At 53.2% G+C, this 19,449-nt stretch overlaps 6 protein-coding genes across 6 annotated transcripts; 5 read left to right on the top strand and 1 right to left on the bottom strand.

Moving 5' to 3' along the window:
- The first annotated feature begins 1,035 nt into the window (after positions 1-1,035).
- On the top strand, positions 1,036-3,244 carry BDZ99DRAFT_460878 (glycerol kinase). Its single transcript, XM_033719483.1, has 3 exons — positions 1,036-1,530; positions 1,589-2,744; positions 2,804-3,244. Exons 1-3 carry the CDS (start codon positions 1,304-1,306, stop codon positions 3,065-3,067), a joined length of 1,647 nt encoding a protein of 548 aa, XP_033579062.1. The 5' UTR covers positions 1,036-1,303; the 3' UTR covers positions 3,068-3,244.
- A 1,605-nt stretch (positions 3,245-4,849) lies between these two features.
- On the top strand, positions 4,850-5,665 carry BDZ99DRAFT_439024 (uncharacterized protein). The gene has a single exon (XM_033717642.1). The coding sequence runs from the start codon at positions 4,934-4,936 to the stop codon at positions 5,384-5,386; it is 453 nt and encodes a 150-aa protein (XP_033579060.1). The 5' UTR covers positions 4,850-4,933; the 3' UTR covers positions 5,387-5,665.
- Positions 5,407-5,623, top strand: BDZ99DRAFT_384053 (uncharacterized protein; the record flags this gene model as incomplete). Its single annotated transcript, XM_033715360.1, has 2 exons — positions 5,407-5,522; positions 5,590-5,623. The coding sequence occupies 2 exons, from the start codon at positions 5,407-5,409 to the stop codon at positions 5,621-5,623; spliced, it is 150 nt and encodes a 49-aa protein (XP_033579061.1).
- An 8,012-nt stretch (positions 5,666-13,677) lies between the features above and the next one.
- BDZ99DRAFT_261724 (NAD(P)-binding protein) lies at positions 13,678-15,347 on the top strand. Its single transcript, XM_033713796.1, has 4 exons — positions 13,678-13,892; positions 13,985-14,205; positions 14,267-15,151; positions 15,257-15,347. Exons 1-3 carry the CDS (start codon positions 13,785-13,787, stop codon positions 14,880-14,882), a joined length of 945 nt encoding a protein of 314 aa, XP_033579059.1. The 5' UTR covers positions 13,678-13,784; the 3' UTR covers positions 14,883-15,151; positions 15,257-15,347.
- Positions 15,348-15,622: 275 nt separating this feature from the next.
- BDZ99DRAFT_496612 (ISP domain-containing protein) lies at positions 15,623-17,065 on the top strand (the record flags this gene model as incomplete). Its single annotated transcript, XM_033723453.1, has 4 exons — positions 15,623-15,723; positions 15,791-16,438; positions 16,490-16,715; positions 16,771-17,065. The coding sequence occupies 4 exons, from the start codon at positions 15,623-15,625 to the stop codon at positions 16,972-16,974; spliced, it is 1,179 nt and encodes a 392-aa protein (XP_033579058.1). The 3' UTR covers positions 16,975-17,065.
- A 218-nt stretch (positions 17,066-17,283) lies between these two features.
- On the bottom strand, positions 17,284-19,290 carry BDZ99DRAFT_507525 (MFS general substrate transporter; the record flags this gene model as incomplete). The annotated part of the gene is made up of 5 exons (XM_033724257.1): positions 17,284-17,730; positions 17,810-17,950; positions 17,995-18,393; positions 18,563-18,993; positions 19,046-19,290. 5 exons carry the CDS (start codon positions 19,288-19,290, stop codon positions 17,498-17,500), a joined length of 1,449 nt encoding a protein of 482 aa, XP_033579057.1. The 3' UTR covers positions 17,284-17,497.
- Positions 19,291-19,449: the final 159 nt, after the last annotated feature.

The following is a 19,449-nucleotide window of genomic DNA, read 5'->3' as shown; positions in this document are numbered from 1 at the left end:
TTTGAGGCTTTTAGATGATATACAGTCTAGTTCATAGGAAGATATCTCATGAAACCTTGAAGGCAATCTCACGCGCTAAACTGTGTAAGGCAGCCAGTTCGACTTTTAGCGCGATTTCAGATGCAGGACATTGGTTCGGACCTCGCGGTACATGACTGCTGGAACTGCTAAACTGTCTAGATGGGAGTGCTGAGGGATGGGTAAGCAAAATCCTTTTGGAGCATCAGAGGCTTTGTGTATAGATATAGGTGGGTTGAGTATCGCCAAATCCTGTCCACTCAGAACAGATTAGGTGGAGCGTTCAGGTCGAGGTCGCGTGAGTAGACTTTGCTTGAATAACGAATGTTTCCTATGAGACTCTATGGCCTTGCAAAAAACGAGATGAGAAGTGAACGCTAACTATCAAACTGAGTTGGCTATTAGGAGCTACCTCACTAAGACACTTTAGGAGGTCACGTTCTTACTTCTCCGGTGCCTGGCGTCTGCAAAAATTATCCATTGTTAAGAATTCCCCTCTTAATTGAATCTTGGCCTTCCTCTGTTGTTCCGAAGAGCTCCAATGAGGCCACGCCAGTCATCGGTCAACATTCACGTGATACCGAGATCCAGAGATCTGGATCTTGGAACGCCAAAAACCTAATGGTCCGCGGGGCCTGCCTCCAGTTATATAGTAGCAGGGGTGTCTTTCTTCATTTTCCAAGGATAAAGATCGTGAGATATGGTTTGAAGAACGGAGTTTCCATTGAAGTTGGGCAGCATCGCCAAAAAGAAAGTCCCTTCCGCTCACAAGTTCGCGTCAAACCCCGACTATTATCCCGTCGCCCGAAGCCTCATTACCATCTTGGACAAGCTCCCGGGATGTGATTGACGGGATTTCTTAACGCGAGACACCGGGCTTAGTGATTGGCTGCATGCACGGATGCGAATCCATCGACCATCCCCGCACTGAATGCTGAGGTGCACGGCCGTGATGTCAACCAAGTTCTTCACGTCGCGGGCGATCCCCGCCGCTCCCACCTTCCCCGACCATCCAACATGACCTCATTCAGGATAATGCCTTTTGTTTTTTGCGCCTCCCTCTGGCAGCCTTAAGAGTTTCTAGACCCGGCCTAACAACGGCACCTTAACTACAACTAGTAACCCGTGGACTACTGCAACGGCACCACGCCGCTCCCTCGGCACCTAGGCAAGGATCCACGCGCCCCGCGCCTCAGAGATTCACAGCAAACATCAGGACGGTCGCTTCGAAGCTGCAGCACATTTTTCTCCGTCAGAACATCTCACAGAAGACCAGACGCGTACAATGGCCCATGAGGAACAAATCAGCAGCGCCGCTGACCCACAGCCGGTGCCCAAAGCGGACGTTACGGGGTCTGATGGCGGCCATCTGGACGAGACGAAGCTCGAGAAGTTCTTCATCGGCTCCATAGACCAGGGCACGACCAGTACCAGGTTCATCATCTTCGATGGCGTCGGCCATCCTGTGGCTTCGCACCAGGTTGAGTTCACCCAGATGTACCCTGAATCGGGGTGAGTACCCCCGAGACGCACCTTGGCTGGTACAGCAGGCATTAAACGCTGTTTACAGATGGCATGAGCACAATCCACGGGACATCATTGAGTCTGTTCACGACTGCATAGAGAATGCAACCAAGTCGTTCATCCAACAAGGCCACGAGATTTCCGATATCAAAGCCATCGGGATCACCAACCAACGCGAGACTACCGTGGTTTGGGACACGAAGACTGGCGAGCCCCTCCATAATGCTATCGCCTGGCCTGATACCAGAACCAAGGGGATGGTGCGCGACCTCAAAGAGCGAGATGGCGCCGAAGATCTGCTGCAGATATGTGGCCTTCCTCTGTCAACATATCCCTCATCCGTGAAGTTACTATGGCTTCTCCGGAACGTAGAATCTGTCCAGAAGGCGTATGACGAGGGTCGATTGTCGTTTGGGACTATGGATACCTGGATACTCTGGAATCTGAACGGCGGATTGGAGAAGGACGTTTTCGTCACTGACTCAACGAATGCCTCTAGAACCATGTTCATGAATCTACATACTGTTCAATACGACGATACTCTTTTGGATTTTTTCGGTCTAGATACGACCAAGATACGGCTACCCAAGATTGTGCCCTCTTCTTGTCCAGATTCCTTTGGTTCTATGGCTTCTGGTGCTCTCAAAAATATCCGTATCACAGGCTGCTTGGGTGACCAGTCTGCTGCTCTCGTTGGCCAACAAGGTTTCAGTCCTGGCTGTGCGAAGAACACATACGGCACCGGTTGTTTCCTCTTGTACAACGTTGGGGACAAACCAGTGATATCGAAACACGGGCTGCTTGCTACTGTCGCGTACCAATTCGGACAGAAACCGATATACGCACTAGAAGGGAGTATTGCCGTCGCTGGAAGTGGGGTTAAATTCCTCATGAACAACATGGGCTTTATTACCCAATCAGACAAGATTAGTGACCTCGCAGCGTCCGTCGAGGATAATGGAGGTTGCGTGTTTGTCACTGCTTTCAGTGGCCTGTTCGCGCCCTATTGGATTGATGATGCGAAAGGGACGATCTTCGGCATAACGCAGCATACAGAACGCGGGCACATTGCCCGGGCCACCCTAGAGGCCACATGCTTCCAGACGAAAGCCATCTTGGATGCCATGGAGCGGGACAGCGGTCATAAACTTGCCGAGCTCGCCGTGGACGGGGGTATGAGTAACTCGAATCTATGCATGCAAGTAAGTACCGGGTCAGATATTCCACCTTGCAGCTTCATTAGGGAATTAAACGAGATTAGACGCAAGCAGACATCATCGGCATTCCAGTTGACCGACCAGCCATGCGCGAGACGACTTCTCTGGGCGCAGCGATCGCGGCCGGCTTCGCGGTCGACATCTGGAAAGAATTCGACGAACTCAAGGAGATCAATCAGAAAGACCGCATGATTTTCCAGTCAAATATGTCCAAGGAAGAGAGTGCTAAGATGTTCAAAAAGTGGGGACGCGCTGTGGAGATGTGTCGTGGTTGGCTTGATTCTGACGAGTCGAACGGGGACTTTTGATACTTGCGCATGTTATACCTCGATGTCGACGCTTGCCTTATCTCGGATTGTGTCCTAGTTGCCGATATCTTCACCTGAGTTAAGGGCGTTTCAGTGCCGATGACCGAGTTCGGTTGCGTCATTCTCCTTTCTTACGCTACGCACCAAAATTTCAAACTCACATGCTTTCGCATATTTCGCATTTGTCCAGCCTCGATCATGTGGCTTTTGTGCGGAGTTACGTCCTCGATAAGGAGGTGACCGAATGTTCAGAGTCCCTATTCCGACACTGACATCAAGACTAAGGTAGGCAATCTTAAAGGGTTGTCTGGGGTGGCACCTACAATACACCTTCAGGCTGAATTCGTCGACGGAGCAGTTGGACGAATGCGGAAAAACTTGCATCAAATTCAAGGAGGTGGTAAAATCAGGACGGCTTGGAAAACAAAGGGCATTCTGCCTAATATACGAGCCAGACAGTCGGGAGGTCGTATGGGTTTGGTAAGTCCTTCGCAGCACCTAACGGTCGGCTGACGCCTATTGCTACGGCTGACGTTCGATCATGCCCTCGCTCCAAGCGCCCTGGCTAACCCAGAGCACACAGGCGGGAGACCTTCAGCATCGTCGATCCTGCACAGCGACCAACCCGGCAGGCTGGAGGCCTAGGAAGCGGGCTCTTGATGCATAGGGCATTCTGATGCAATGTGCCCATCCTCGACACGGACAGACTCCTTACTTCTTCCGCTGCTAGCCCAAATGCGATGGCGTGCCCCGCAACGGGGTTCCCGTCAGTGCAAAACACACCGAGAGGCCCGCAAATTGGAAGAGCTGGCGGTGTACCGGCCGACCTGTCAGTGTTCTGTCGACCCACCTTCCGCTAGGTGAGCAGTGAGATGGACGGGGAAACATGAGCAGCCCTGCGAGCGGGTTGCCCGGCCACGAGCTTATCTGGCCGCGTCTTGTCATTTCCCTCCGCATTTTGCCGTACGCTGCGGGTACACGCGATTCATGCTTCCAGTACCCGGAGGGATGGTGGTGGGAGAGCGATGAGGTCTTGGGCGCATGCTCGCGGGACGGGTCGCAGAAGAGGTCTCCAGCATGCCCAGTCTCGCACCGCACACCTCAGGCACCGCTGGGATTTTTGGGGTCGGTCCCGGGCAGTGGGCTCGCACGGCCGTCGACCACGAGGCAGGAATTCGACGGGCGATAGTGCGTGCTGCCGGAATGACGGGGCCCCAGAGGCGAGGCTAAACGTGTCCCGGAACTGATCCCATCGACCCCATTCGCTAGGCGGGCCCTAGACCCGGGCACTGGGACAGCGCCAACCTCATCGACATCAGCACCCGCAGACGTAGCAGCCACCCCGATGGCCCTCGTCGAAACAAGGCGTCCTCGCAGGTACTGGCTAGCTGTAGAGCACTACTAGGCAACTTCGGCGCGCCGTTGAGGTACCACGAGGCAGTTGGACGACGAAGTTGCGGCATGGATGCCTCCAGCGGACCACACAGCATCCGCCTGCACCGAGAGCATCGCAGGGAGCATCTCGTAACGTCACCAGCCTTCGCGGGGCCTCCTCAGCGCATTCCAGGGCCTTCAGCAGGGCGTTGCAACCACGACACTCTCGCAGAGCGCGACACACCAATGACGCGGCGCCGCTGCCAGGCCCGCCGTCTGGCAGAAACACTGACTTTGCAGGGAGCACAGCTGCAGGCGTAGCGGCAGGCATCTGGAGCAGCGGACAGGCATGGCCGGGCCGGGGAGGGGGAACACATCCCACCGCGCTCCGCCCTGGACACGCATCGAGCCAAGCGCTCCGCCAGCATCCCACGCGCCTCAGCGCAAGCCAACGTGGAACCCTCCAGGATCTGCGGCGCAGATCCGCTCGCCATGTGTGAGAACAGACGCCGCCCTGTCACCCCCCGGTCCTGGTGTCGTGCTAGTCCCAGCACACCTTTCGTCTGCCGCCTCCCAAAACGGTGCACATCAAACCGCGCACCCTCCCTCTTGCAAGCACCGCGCAGTTGGACGGCCGGCCCTAGTTCTTGTGCCCGTCCTCCCCGTCCTGGCTCAGCGCACCTGCGTCGTTACAGCCTTTGGAGCGCCAAGGCTCGGACCATTCCATGGGCTGCACCTGGACAGTATGCACACCGTTCCCAAACGAGCCAGCACTCAGGACCTCTGCGGCTGCGAGAGGCGTACTACTTATGGGCCGGCCCGCCACCGCTGCTTGTATCCTGCTATCAAAAAAGCAACTCCAGCCCGCCCGTCTTTCCACCTTCCGCTACCATCACTAGTTCCTCTTTCTCTACCATCTCCTCCAAGGTTCTGCCCGTTCTCTGACATCACTGGCCACCAGCGGGATGTGCGATTACACTCAAGTACACTACAAATGCACCCATCTCCGCTACACTGTCCGGGCATGGTGTACCAAGTATCAGGAGACGCATAAACGATGTCCCGCCAATGTTGTTGCAATGTAAGAGCCCCCGAGGCAGCCAGCTCGATTCCCGCGGAAAGCCAGCACACATCTGACGCACACGCAGAGAATACCGGCTCGACGAGAACTGTGGTGCGTGAGGACTGTTTTATCTACTTGAGGGACGACGTCATGGACTGACCGCAGATCTGCAGGAGACTGTAAAGACACGTCGTCGAAATCCGGCAGGACCGGGTCTGCTTCTGGGTCAAAGTGAATTGCTGGTCGTGTCATTTCCTTTGCAAGGCGCACACGGATGAGCTAAAGGGTATACCCAGGGAAAAGTCCTGCAATCTGTTGCTAGAAACTGTACTACATTGTTACCCGTCTTCGTCCTCACCTTTTGCCTCCTCTCGATGCCGTCGGCCAGTGTTCGTTCGTCGTTGTCGCTTGAATGCAGGTGATGTTCTGGGATTGTTCTGGGCCGCCACTAGCGGCGCTCTGCCTGCTTTCGCTGGTGCATGATGCATGGCATGGGTCCCTTCCTCTATCTGCTGCAGGCCTCCTTCTCCCGGCCATGGGCGCGCCATCAGGATCAAACGGCCGCGAGTGCGTCACCGGGGATAAGCTCGACGGGACGCTGGTTACACCCGCAGCCGTGCTTAGCGGTACCGTCTCGAAAATCTATTTGCTAGACCAACAGAGGGTAATTCCGCCCGCGTGCCCAGACCTAATGGTGGAAAGACGTCGCGCACAGTATTTGTATGACTTGTGCAACTGCAACCGCTAGCTGCAGACCTCACAACCTCACGTCTTACCACGACGTAAGCCGCAGAGGCACCCAAGACCCAGCATTGCCTTGCCTCGTTTTCTCTCCCAAGCTTTCTTCTCTCATTGACCCCGCGCACAATCTCCGCGGGCAGCCGGACCATGGCCCAGTGCTATAGTATCAGGCGTATCTTTTGTGTGTGGAGACTGAGGCACGTCAGCAACAGGGGATCAAAACACAGACCAATACAAGGCTTCTCACCAATCAATTCTTCAGCATCTGTTTTACCGGGTAACGGTATGCGTTCCGAAATGAAAGCGCCACAGTCTCCACACACAAAGTATACGCCTGATACCATAGTACATAAAGGCGTTGCCTCTGAGCTCAGGGTGGTAAAGTGGCGGTCAAGAAGTGCTCAGGATACACACGAGTCAAATCTTGCTCTGCAAGTGGACAAGCTTCCTCAGGCCGACTCAGGCCGACGTCCTCTTGTAGCTCTCTGCCTTCGATGCTCGATGCTGGCTTTCTAGGCCTTGCCTCATGCGGATTCCCCGTCCAATTACGAGCCATCCACAACCAGCCACTTCTAACGTCGTTGACCCAAACGAGACGCCTAATACGCGGAACCGGACATATCTAACCATCATGGTCGCCCGCTCCGCTGCCACCCTCACGATACATGACGACAACGACTCATGGCACTGCTCGGCCACCACGCGCCCGCTATAACTTGCCGGTCTCGCGCACACAACCAGCGCCCACGTCACCCCACGTCGCCGCAACTCACCGCATATCCTCTGCGAGCAGGTAGGCAGCTCTGTACCCACGATCAGATCAGAAGATGTTGCGCGCCTTCCCGCAGCCGGCGATCTTCATTTTGAGCAGCGTGCAGCCAGGATCGGTACTACTTCGACGGGGATAACATGCCGAGAGGCGGCCATGTCGTGTGCCATTTTTATGGGCCTGGGTGCGTATAGGCGTGAGGATACTGAGGGTGGTGTTCACGACGACAGCCCCACTTGTGAGTGGTGAGAGAATAAAAAATCAAAGGCGGAGGGCAGCACGCGCGGAGCTACATCCGTATGCGTCGTGCAACTTGTGGACCGCCCACGTGGTACCATGGAGATCGTTTGTGTCGCAGCAAGCTGTTCGGGCCTTCGGTAATCTGGGAACATGATCTTGCCCTACGAGCACGACACCAACGTCCAACGGCCTGCAATACGGCCAGCCCGCCTCGGCGAAACCCGGCAGCGCTGGCAATATGCCGTGCATTGGAGGGAGATCTTCCGCTGCTGGAGCTGATTCGACTGCGGCCATGTCCTCTCTCCTGAGTATGGCGACGGCATGGTGTGACTGGCTCGAATCCTGAAATTGCTGTCCGTTGAGGGAAAAGGGTGAATGGGTAGCACGAGCGTTCGCCTCGCCGACTTCGGATATCAGCCCATGGGCCGACGGAGCAGACGTTGCGAGCGCACCCCTGTCCGGCGATGATATCAGGCTCGATGCTCGTCCTCATGAGGAGCCCTACATAAGGCTAATGCACACTGCGCCTCCAAGGCCCACTCCGGTCTTCAGCTAGTACTCGTCCCCTCGATTAGATGATCAGACAACCCGAATTTCCACGATCACAGTCGGGGCGAGTGGGGCTCTTCACGTGGAAAACCCGCCGCTGACGCTGCTCGAAAGCACCCCCCACCTCACCGCCTGCGCAGCCACCGAGAGGAGTATTGAATCGCGACATCGCCGTGTCTAGGAACGGATGGAGCGCTCACCTTGGCAGCCTTGCAATACTCCACGGACCGCAATCGCAGATATCAACGCTCCTCCCTGACTTGCCTGCCGCACAGGCTGCGCTCTACATCCCCTTCCCACAGATCCCAGCATACGAGGCAGGGGAATAAAAAGCATATGCATCCAAACCCACATCGTCACAGGCATACCACTTCCATTCTCTCAGAGTCGATGTTTCAAGGACGTCACCGGCACGCCGGCACTACTTCAGCCCGTGCCGTTCGCCATGACGCCTTACCCGAACCCTTCAAGAGACGAGCGGTTCCGCGCCCCCCGGCTTGCGCCAGCTTCGAGCTATTGTAAGGTATCTACTCACGTCTACTGGCCAGAGGTTATATTAGAGTCAGCTTTACTCTCTTGAAGATTCGCTGGACACGAGCCGGTCGCTGGGTGCATCCTTGCGCCGGATGCTGCAGGCCAGGAGCCGCGACGCTGAGGACGGGTTTGTTTCAGGCTTGTCACAGCCATCCTCAGCACGCGGTGCTGGCTTGGCTGTGGCATGCATGATGGTGTGCGTGGGTTGGCGCCCCCCCCCCCAGGATTGCAAAGCATGTTTGTGCTCCCTTCCACCTCTAACGCATGCACAATCCGAAACGGCACCCAGGGCCCGTCTCCCGTGGCCGGATGAAGGATGAAGCTTCAAATCCTGGAGGAAGCAGGAAGCACTCGCCGACTCCCTCGCGACACTTGCTGCTTACGGCACCGCCTTTTCGTATCAACTTTCCCCGTACGCGACGGACTTCCCGCAGACCGGCCGAGGGACTTTTAAATGGCGGTAATGCGACCCGTCCATGAGCGAGTTCGAGTGCGTTTCACGTTTCGAGCCAAGTCTAGCCCGGGAAGAGGGCGGGATGGCGGGGGGGACCGGCAAGTTGGCATTTCCATACGTAGCAAGTCAAGTCGTCGCTTTTCGGGAAACAGCTTTCATAACTTCGGCCTATTTTAACGGCCCGCTCTCGCTCTCTCACCGGAAGGCCGAACATGTCTCCAGGTTTTCCGGCAGCAAAGCCCGGCCGGGCCGGCGGTCAGGGCGGGGACATTGTACAGTATGTGGCGTAGGTAGGGGCGCTGAAAGCTGACTCGTAAGGCGTGGGAAAATGGGGGCTTGGGCGAACGGGTCGGCCCGCTGTCGTGTTTGCAGATGGGCGGGTGTGGTTGGCTGGGCTGGAAAATTTGATGTTTGCCGATCTGGTGTCGACCAGGCAGTTTGTCGGACCGATAGAACACAAAGGTACATTACAGCCTCTCTTTATGTCCGGTGGTCACTTTTCAATATCAAGCCACAGACCTACCGTATAAGGGAGCAACTCCGAGCGCATTTAGGGGGGAATAGCAACCTCCTAGCCAATCAATCCTCAAGCCGGCTAAGTACTAGCCCAGAAAAAAGATATACTGGGATTGACTCAGTTTAGCGCTAGACCACCGGACGTGACGGGAGGCTGTATACGTGGAAAGGGGGTTCATTTGTCTATGTGCTCACCCCTACAAGGATGCGAGAGTGGGTCGGATGGGGGCTTTCCATGTGCTGATATCGACGCTTAACACGAGAAGTTTGCGCAATCTTTCGGGTGGAGCAGACCGCCAGACCCGTTCTCTTTCTACTCCGAATAGTGGGCTACGGACTAGCCGGCCGCGAAAACGGTCGAAGGGATCGTTTCCCTGGGTACTGTAAAAGCTTAGATGAGAGATTTCCCAGGTTAGAACCGCAAACCACCATACGCCGTTCCCTTAATATCCTTTCTTGCTTTTTTTGATATTGGAAAAAATAGACATGCATCTACATCTCCTGCATAAACTACTTTATTTAGCTCCGCGGAACGCCGATCCTCGCAGCGCCGGCCAGTCAGCTGAATCGTCGTGGGCTGCGTTTTCGGGGCCCTGCTGGGTTCGGCGTAACTCGAGAAAACTCTCTTCAGATTTCAACCTCGATTGAAATTTTTCTAAAGGGAGGTGGTTTTGGGCAAACGGGGGTTATCCCCGGCAGTTATTTTCAGTTTCACTTTCTAGCGAGAACAGGCTATCCCAGCCCCTATTCAAGGAACCCCCCGCACCGTTATCGCATCAATGGGGGGTGGGCTGGCTCCTTCCCCCCCCCCTGAATTGCCCGAGTCGTGTTCATGGCGAGATGGCGTAACACGACATGACTGTGGACCCGTCAGCGTGGTGCCTGGGAATTTGGGGGCCCGTGGGTGCGGAGATCTCTCCAGGGCGGGCGAGCGGGGGGAGGGAGTCATGATGGTCCGGTTGTGATTCAGTGGACATCAGGAGGGCCCCTGCCGGCCCTTCGAAAGATGAGGTAAGGATTAAGATGAGGTAAGGATTTGGTTGTAGGCAAGTCATAGCCGTTGCTTTACCGGCATAAGCATTGCCTAGAGCTGCATACAAGACGAGGATCCACAGCTTAAGTCATGAATCATCGAGATGGTTGGACCCTGCTTGCGTTCGCGGTGAGGTGACTCGTGAGGCGAGTTGTGAGTCGAGACAGGTGGTAAGCGAGGCATTTTATGTATGTTCATTCTAATGAGGCGATAGGAATACTCCGGCATTGGTCCGAAGATTTGGAAGCGAGACATAGGATCAAACCTCGAACGGCTATGCATACACAGATGGAAGATGGAGGCTTTGGGCGATGATGGATGTCACAATGCCTGGACCCTGTTGGCGTTCGAGGTGAGGCGAGCGACCGTTGACAAGCGAGCTATAGTGAGGCGATACTCCGGCTATTGGCCCGACATCCGGGAAAACAGGATAGTGTCAGATTCGAGTCTGGGAACAGACGGGACGATGTCTCGTCGGTGGAATTACTTGTCTTTGATCCTTGATGCTTCGTCTTTCATGCTTCACTTCACTACCGTATTCGCCTCGAGGGGTGAGAGGTACCTTTGATATGAGAGCCATCCGGGGCCCTAATTTCTTCATGCGGCTCTCAATAAAGCATGTATCTCTTTGAGACAGATCCCAGCTGTTTGCTAAACTGATTTTTCTCGTAGCGTCTAGGCTATACGCGACGGAAGATAAAGGTAGATGCAACAAACGACGTTCGGGCTCTACGGGCTCCCCGACTCCCCGACTCCGGTAGATGCCTGTGCGTGAGGTCTATTCTTTCTTACCTTTCCAGCCTCACTTCCCACTTCCCCCGATTCCTAGTACCTGTCTAGCTCTTCGTCAGCCGCCTCAAGAGATGCGCCACGAGGCCGCTAGTTTTACCGCTATGCAAGTTATCTCCATGCATCATGCTGTCGAGTATGTACGCACGCCATCGCTGGACACGGAACCTTGCGGGCACTTAAAAATGGTGTGTGCTAGCATAGCCCCTACGGACATTAGCGTTTCCCAATATTGTACTTCCCCCTTCCTTACTCCACTAAGGCCGGGACTCGTACCGCGGATGACCTTGAAGATTCGAGACGGAGCCTACCAGGTTTGGCCTGGCAATGTTGTCAAGGAATACGAAAGCTCTACCGCTCAGGGAACTTCCCAAGCGTGCTGGGATCGGCTTCTAGTCTCGACAACCCGCGACCCCCGTGACCCTGGAGCTTGTCGTGAGGGTGTTCTTCGGCGTGGTTGACGAACGACGCGCGCGCGAGGGGTATGGTGTGGGACGAGGACGAGACGGCCTGTCCATGCAAGACAGCTGTCTGCTCATCGCGGAAGCTTGCGGGAGCTTATGCGAGGAATCTGGTGCCACTGTTCCGTGTGCGTGGCTTGATTGGTGTGGGATGTGAGGTGAGGTGGATGGGTTTGATACGACGTAGCACTGAGGCTGATTGGATGTCGCTGCTTTAGTAGCGGGAGTTTGCGTGGCATGTGAAAATGGATCACGAGATCTGGAGGAGCATGTGAACGTGGTGGAGGGATGGGAGGGCGAGATATGGAGAACGGGATGGACTAATGCGGGCTATTGAAGGGGGTTGATGTCTAATATGTGTCTCGGAACGCACGATACCTGGTAGTGTGGTGCCCGAGTCAACTCAGCCTTGATCGCCACAAACGTGAGGAGGCTAAGTACCATCGCTGCGACTATCAGACGGACCACCAAGCTCAGCATCAATACTAGAATCGAATCGCCAAACTCAGTCCAACTGGGTAAGCATATCGCAACTCTCAAAGCAGCCAGACGAGGTAATTCTAGGCGACTCTCCCATGCTTTGGTGAAGATATCCACGCTTTCTTCTTCGTCGTGATCGTCCTCCAGTAAATCCCGTGCAAGCAAGCCAGGCTTGGAGGATCCCCTTTCCGTTTCCTCTAGTATCCTGGCGTCAGCGGCTTATTCTTCAGGTCCGGTTTTTAGGACCAGCACTAAGACCGGGGCCGAGGTTTTTCGAGTATTTCCCTGGTTTCCTTCATGCAGTTCGGACCTTTTTGAGCCCAGCGCTAAAAGTCGGGACATGCAGCAGACAGAAGCTTACAGGATCTTCCCCATGCAGATCGAAGCTCCGCGCTCCTATGTACAGTAGCTTCAAGGCCCGGCCTTAGCTGCCGGTGATACCACACTACCGCTTGGCACCCAGTACGCTGACTGGTGAACCCATAGGTGGGAAAGCTAGGGTGTGCTGCACTCAGCCGTACATATCAACAATAGAAGCAGGAGGTTGACGACGTACATAGAGGCGCGGCATGCAAGGTAGTGTTCTTTCGGACTGATTAAGGAGTTTGTTTTGCCTCGGCCCAAAATAGAGTTTGAATAGTACGGAGATAGAGTTTGGAGATTCCTCGGAGGGTCGGGGGGTCGGATGGTCGTTGTGGATGAGGAAGTTTAAAGTTGACGAGGTGGCGTATGTTGGTTGCAAGTAGTTAGATGTACAAGCGCGACAGATGTATGGAGATCAGGTCGCAGGAACCGGTAGAGGGTGATGAGTGCCGAGAAATACGTGCGGTGGAGGGTCCCAGAAGTGGACTGGGGGCCTTGACAAGCTCGTGACAAGTCGAAGAGCGTATGGAGTACTGGTATATCTACAAACAAGGTAACTTTCTGCTTGTAGCCTTCAATCCGGATCTTCCCCTACTTCATTTGAGACCGGCATAAACCGCTATCCATATTGTTAACGATCAGGTGGAGCACGGTATGTAACATAGTAACTCCAACTTGGACCATTTACAGAGACGGACGCCGAGCATCAAAAAGGCAATATTCACCATATTCACTTGCATCATACCTCATAGAATTTGAGAAGTGCCTTTAGATCGCTAATGGTCTGAACAACTTTCGGAAAAGAAGCGGTAATGCTGAAAAGACGTGAAGAAAACTAGATGGGATATATCTATCCAATGCTCTAAAGTAGGAGAAAAGCACAAGATGTTCGTCCACCTGAAATCTTACGAAGAAGTATTTATTGTTGTGGTCGGTCCTGTCACGGAACAAGGTGCTGTAGGCCGTGTACGTGATGTATTGGATGATGATGATGGAGAAGAGAGAGAGGTCTGGAGGAAGGTGAGGCTATATACAAGAGGTGACACATGCCTGCTGTAGCCCTCACCGCTACTCCCTGACAGCTCATTCGTCCAGTCAGCACGATATTCGTCCGATCAGCACATTATGCGGCTCATTTAAACAACAGATACGCGGATTAGTGACTTGACGTAGAAATACGGGTCACTGTGGAGGCGTGTTGTGCGAGAGGTTGACGAGGTGGAGAGTATAAAAGGCGAGCTGCGAAGGTGTAAAAAGTAGGAAAACGCAGAATCGACAGACATTCTACTTTTAATTGACGGATAGAGCATTTTCATGTTGAAAGGAAAGCATTGCTAGGGAATACTGCAAGATGTCTACCATTGTCGCAGTCGCAGGCGGATCGAGCGGTCTGGGACGCACAATCGTGGACGCCTTGAAGGCAGATGCTCGATATGAAGTGCTGATTCTCGGGCGCAAGGTATGTACCACCTGCCTTCTCTAAATCCCCTCCCTCACCTCTCCTATGCATAGAAAAATTTCAGCTAACACCACCTCTAAACCAACTCTAAGCTCGAGGAAGAATCCGGCACACGCGTCCTCGCCATCGACTACACGAGCGTAGACGCCCTTGTAGCACTCCTAGAGGCGAATAAAGTAGCGGTCGTAATCTCGACTGTGAACTCGCTCGTGGATACCACGCCCGAGTTCAATCTTATCAAAGCCGCTGCACAGTCACACGTGACGAAGCGATTCATCCCGAATGTGTGGAGTGCGTTAGAGTTCAAGCCTGAGTGAGTGGATGTATTTCCCTGTCTTACATAGTGTTCATGCTTTTCTGACGCGGAGATGAAGGCCTAGATTTACGAGCTTGCCCATCGCAGTGGCAAGGCTCCAAGCCATAGATGAACTGAAGAAGACGAATCTCGAGTGGACGGCAATCTACCCTAGAATCTTCATGGAGTCCTTTGTGCAAGGCATGCCATGGTATCTGACCGTCTACCCGCTCAAAGTCGACATCGAGAATAGCACGGCGGGGCTTCCTGTCAAGGGCGAAGGACTCATTTCTCTGACGTACTCGCGCGACATCGCAAAGTATGTCGCTTCACTCCTGGGATTGGAGAAGTGGGAGCAATCGTACTTCATCACTGCGGACGTGAAGACGTGGAATGAAATCGTAGCGGCCGCGGAAGCGGGTAAAGGTGTCAAGTTTAACGTGTCGTACGACTCGATCGAGAAGCTCCAGAAGGGCGAGGCCACCGAATTGCCAAGCTATACAAAGATATATGAAGCATTTGGCGGGAGGGAAATCGCGAAACCAATTGTGCAAGCGATATTTGCGCAGTATGGGCTATGGATGGACGAGGGGTTGTTCAACTACAAGGGTGGAACGTTCTTGAATGATTTGTTTCCAGAAATCAAGCCATTGAAGCTGGATGAGGCGTGGGAGAAAGCTGGTGGGAAAGCTTGACTAGTTACAGGATTAGCCTGTTGGTCTCGGAGCTGAAGGCAGTTTTGCGGATACAGCTTGTTCCGCTCCGCCCACTTCACTCTCCCGTAAACAAGAGCCAGTGCTCCAGGGATCCCCAGACCAGGCCAGGTTCAACTCCGCGGGGCTAGAAATGGTTTGCTAATGCGACTCAATCTCGACTTATCTAGGTAGGGTCCGCACAACCAAGTTTAGCCACAGCTGCCTCGAGTGGGGACCCCGTGAAGGGAGAGTGCTATGAGCATACAAAGGTATTGAGATTTCCTTAAGATGCATCAAGACGTCCCTAGATGCGTTTTAACGGTTCTGATTCTAGGCTGGCTATAGAGAAGAATCCAATTCTGACCTGAAATCAGCACTGGACCGTTCATCCTATGTGCCTAGGTAGGCCGACAGTCAAGCTTGGTGTGGCTTTCGATTTTCGCCGACGATCTCCAAATCGAGTTGCATGCATACACAGACTGTTTATCTGCACTTTTTATGCACTTCTATACTACTATTTTCTTTCCGTGTAGATTCCTCTAGACTTGTAGACAAGCCGAGCCCGTAATAAAGGGTGGGGAAAGACTTATGGACTCCCCCACTCTTGATAGTATCGTAAAATCAATGGCGCCGATATTGGAAAACTAAACCATCGCGCCTAACTCGGACCACGTTATATCGAAACTGAACAACATCTTTGGCGCTGAGACTTGAGCCCATTCGCCTTATTCTTAGCCGACATGTGGCGTCTCTTCAGCACATCTTCCTCGTCGCCTGAAAGCACAGCTAAGCCTCCGCCCGTAAGGAGCATTCCAGCATCATGGCATCGCTCTGAGCCAATGTATCAACTCGAGCGTCGGGCAATCTTCTCCAAAAAAAAAAAGGATTCTGGTCACTCATTCGTTAAGATTCACTGCTACCGGTGACTACATTACATTCATCCACGCGACCTTCTCCTTCTTTCTGGTCCGGGACCGCGACGGGAAGATCAACGGTTTCCATAACGTGTGCCGTCACCGAGCATTCCCGGTGGTGCAGACTCGCTCAGGGCCGGCCAAAATCCTGAGCTGCAAGTACCACGGATGGTCATACGGGTTAACGGGAAACCTGACGAAGGCTCCAAGATTCGACACCGTCGAGAAGTTCGACAAAAGCCAGTATAACCTGCTATCTATCCACGTCTTTGTGGATAAAGCAGGATTCGTGTGGGTGAACCTGCAGGCAGGCGAGCCAGAATCGAAGTGGGAAGACGAGTTCAAAGGGGTCGATGAGCAGCCAGCGTTGCAAGAGTTCGACTTCGCCAAGGAGTTCACCTTTGGTCACTACTGGGAGATGGACGTGGATGCTAACTGGAAGAGCTTAATTGACAATTACAATGAATGCTACCACTGCCTCACATCTCATCCACTCATTGCAGGCGTTTCTGACCTGAACGGGTATCGGGTTGAGCCGATCGCAGGACATATGCAGCACCACATTGTCAACAAGAATAAAGACAACAAGCAATTCCGGCGGAGTATCACATTCTTCTATCCGGACATTTCAGTAACGGTGACGTAAGTTCCGGACAGATATTGCACTGCATATTTGATAGCTGACTTTGGCAGTGAGCACTTTTTCTATATCCAACGAATGATACCTGTCACAGCAACAAAAAGCAAGATCGAATGCGAAGTTTATCGGCATAAGAACGCGACCGATGAAGAGTTCGGCAACATATGTGCGTTTTATAAGCAAGTCCTCGACGAAGACAAACAGCTTTGCAATGCAGCCAAGGAGAATTTGAACTCGGGCGTATTCATCAACGGCGAACTCCATCCCGACAAAGAAAAGGTAAGACTTCGTCGGCTGGCCGACTTTTGAATAATACTAAATGACGGCTTCACAGGGTCCGATACATTTTCAAAGTACGGCTAGAAATGATCTCATGAGCCACCGAAAGACAGAGGAGAAAGATGGGTTGAAGGAGATATGGCCGGCGATGCCACGCTTAGTAGGAGAAATGAAGACGGACAAGTTGGAGGAGGAGGAGATGTTCTGCTCTCAGTTAGAAGCATCAAGCTGTGCATCGAAGTCAGAATTAGCCTGGTAGTTCCTTGCAGAACCCGCAGCTCAAAGACCAATGATATATAAGGGCTCGCAGCAAGGTGTGTGCTGCTGTAAATGCCCCTATTCTAGACCGGAGCCACAAACATGATCATAGTATAGCATTATACAGACCAGTCGTGCAAGTATCCGGTCGATGCTCCTAATACAGGGACTGAGTACGCAAAATTGACAACGTGCTTGAAGTGATTCATACTTTTGTTCTCAGTCTCAGTGAGCCCCAATCAGGCTCATCCGTCATTTACTCCGGCATCTACGACTTCAATACTGATTACTTCCACGTATTTATAAACACCTGATTTTGCCTCATTACTTGCTTCTTAGGTATGTACTATTTCATACTACATACATCGTAGCTGCATATATCATTCCGTAATGATTGATATAACCTTATGTGCCAGTCAATCTACTTCATACAAGGCTAGCTTCGAGCCAGCTAACACTGACGATATTTGAAGGCAGCTCCTCTCAACCCGCTGCCGTCAAACACTTCACGCCACCGACCAACTCTATATAGCCGCAATCCCATGCGTCTCAAACGGCAGCAAGAACGAAATCAACCCAACCGCAATCCACATAGCTCCGCTCACATAGATCGGCACCACCGAGAAGTTCGTATAAGTGCCAATAAGACTCGCGCAGAGCCCTCCAAGCCGCAAAAGCGTAGCCGCCAACCCCGTCCCAAGACCGCGCGTTGGTGCGGCGAATGACTCCGGGGTGAAGGCGTACATGATGGCGTATTCTGGTAAAGATCTCTGTTAGCAGACGTTCGTCAAGGGAGGGAATAGCAGGTTGTTGAGAGGAAAGGAGAGGGGGCTTACCAAAGTTTCCCCAGAGGCCAATGACGCATGAGAAGGCCAGATTGGCCGTTGGGGTTCTTGCGGCCGTGTATGCGAAGAGGAATATGCCGGTGATGATGGCCGAGAGCCCCATCATGTGACGGCGGCCGAGTCTCGTCTGCACTAGTACTGCGGCAGAAAGCGGGCCAAGAACACCAACGGCAGACTCAATGCAGTAGTTCGATAGGTGATGGACAGTGAGTCGTTCTCGGTGAACTTCTGAGCGAGGTAGGTGGGGAGGAAGTTGAAGTAGAGCGGGTAGGCTATGCCAATGGTCAACCAGATGAGCCAGATGAGAGAAGTGTGCTGAGATAGCCTCTTGGTCGCGAAGAGGGTTTTGAAGTTTGTGGATTTGAAGTCCGCCAGGTTCTCCTTGAGGATTTGCATGTGCGAGAGGCCCTGTCGGCCAGTCTCCTCGGGGTTGACTGCGGCTCCGATTTCGAAGTCGATTTGCTGGAGCATGGCTAGACTCAAGGGCTCTGGCTTGCCGTTCCGTCGTGCGACGTAGTTGACGGCTTCTACAGCTTCTGCATCGCGGCTCTTGCTGAGGAGGTAGCGAGGAGATTCTGGCATCTTGAATATGAACATTCGGATGAATGCAAATGAAAGCGAGAGTGCGCCGAGAGTGAACATCACATATCGCCTGTGTGAGAGAGATCTCAAGTCAGCAAAACGTCGTTGACTTGAGCAAGGAGAGGTCTCACTATCCCATGTTGTCCTTCTTTTGGCACGTACCGGGCTCAGCGTCCGCAGAGCACGAAAAGTGTGCGATGAACACCCAGCCAACCAGAGACACAATGACTTGTCCGAAATTCCACCAGGCAGATAGCGCAGTCAACAAGTACTGGTGTGAGCCTGGAACAAACTCAAGGAAGATCATTGAATCAACAGGAACATTTCCTCCTGCTGCTGTGCCGATAATGGCCCAAACGACGCAGAAGCCAACGAAGTGATCCAAGGCGCCAATGACAAGGCCGAAGATGCCGCCGATCAAGAGAGTCATGTTGAATGCGGGCTTTCTGCCAATGAAATCTGCGGAGATGCCCCAGAACGACGCGCCGCAGATGAGGCCGGCATAGTACGCGATTGAGCTGAAGCTTACCCGGGTGACATCTGTAAATTCGACCTTGACGGCAGGTTGAATGGTGCCGATGCCTTGGGACCAGCTGGGTTCTTCAAGTCAGTACATTCTTCTTCAAGTCGCTCAGAGTTACTTACAAGTTGTCCGTGATCCAGCCAAAGCCAGTGACAACGAAAAGTTCCCATTGGTATGGTCCCATGCCAATCTTTTCCATGCACTTGCCGACAAGCTCTGACTTGAGGCGGTAGGATTCAGTGATTGAATCTCCATAGAACTCTCGGTTACGCGCATCGTCAAGCTTCTCTGTGGTTCCGATGTATTGAGAATCTTCTCTGGATGGTGGTCGAGCAATCTCTTCGTCGAGTTTCTTTTTGGTAGACATCCTGGAAAGATACCAATGAATCTAGTCACTGTGCTTTATGGTATGAAGGAAATGGGTGGAGTCCGCTGGCAGAGAGTCTGAACTCCTCGACCTGATGAATTGAGTATATAGCAAGGGGGAACATTAAAGCTTGTTTAAGAAGCTGGTACACGAATTCTA

The sequence above is a fragment of the Mytilinidion resinicola genome, assembly GCF_010093595.1.
Source record: "Mytilinidion resinicola strain CBS 304.34 unplaced genomic scaffold BDZ99scaffold_6, whole genome shotgun sequence".
Classification (NCBI taxonomy): Eukaryota; Fungi; Ascomycota; class Dothideomycetes; order Mytilinidiales; family Mytilinidiaceae; genus Mytilinidion; species Mytilinidion resinicola.
Note: the sequence above shows the minus strand (reverse complement) of the source record. Positions and strands in the feature narration are given on the sequence as shown.

Coding starts and splice junctions, on each gene's coding strand:
- BDZ99DRAFT_460878 (XM_033719483.1), top strand. CDS start 1,304: ATGGCCCATGAGGAACAAATCAGCAGCGCCGCTGACCCACAGCCGGTG. Junction 1,531..1,588: donor CAGATGTACCCTGAATCGGG/GTGAGTACCCCC, acceptor CGCTGTTTACAG/ATGGCATGAGCACAATCCAC. Junction 2,745..2,803: donor ACTCGAATCTATGCATGCAA/GTAAGTACCGGG, acceptor AAACGAGATTAG/ACGCAAGCAGACATCATCGG.
- BDZ99DRAFT_439024 (XM_033717642.1), top strand. CDS start 4,934: ATGTGTGAGAACAGACGCCGCCCTGTCACCCCCCGGTCCTGGTGTCGT.
- BDZ99DRAFT_261724 (XM_033713796.1), top strand. CDS start 13,785: ATGTCTACCATTGTCGCAGTCGCAGGCGGATCGAGCGGTCTGGGACGC. Junction 13,893..13,984: donor TGCTGATTCTCGGGCGCAAG/GTATGTACCACC, acceptor ACCAACTCTAAG/CTCGAGGAAGAATCCGGCAC. Junction 14,206..14,266: donor GCGTTAGAGTTCAAGCCTGA/GTGAGTGGATGT, acceptor GCGGAGATGAAG/GCCTAGATTTACGAGCTTGC.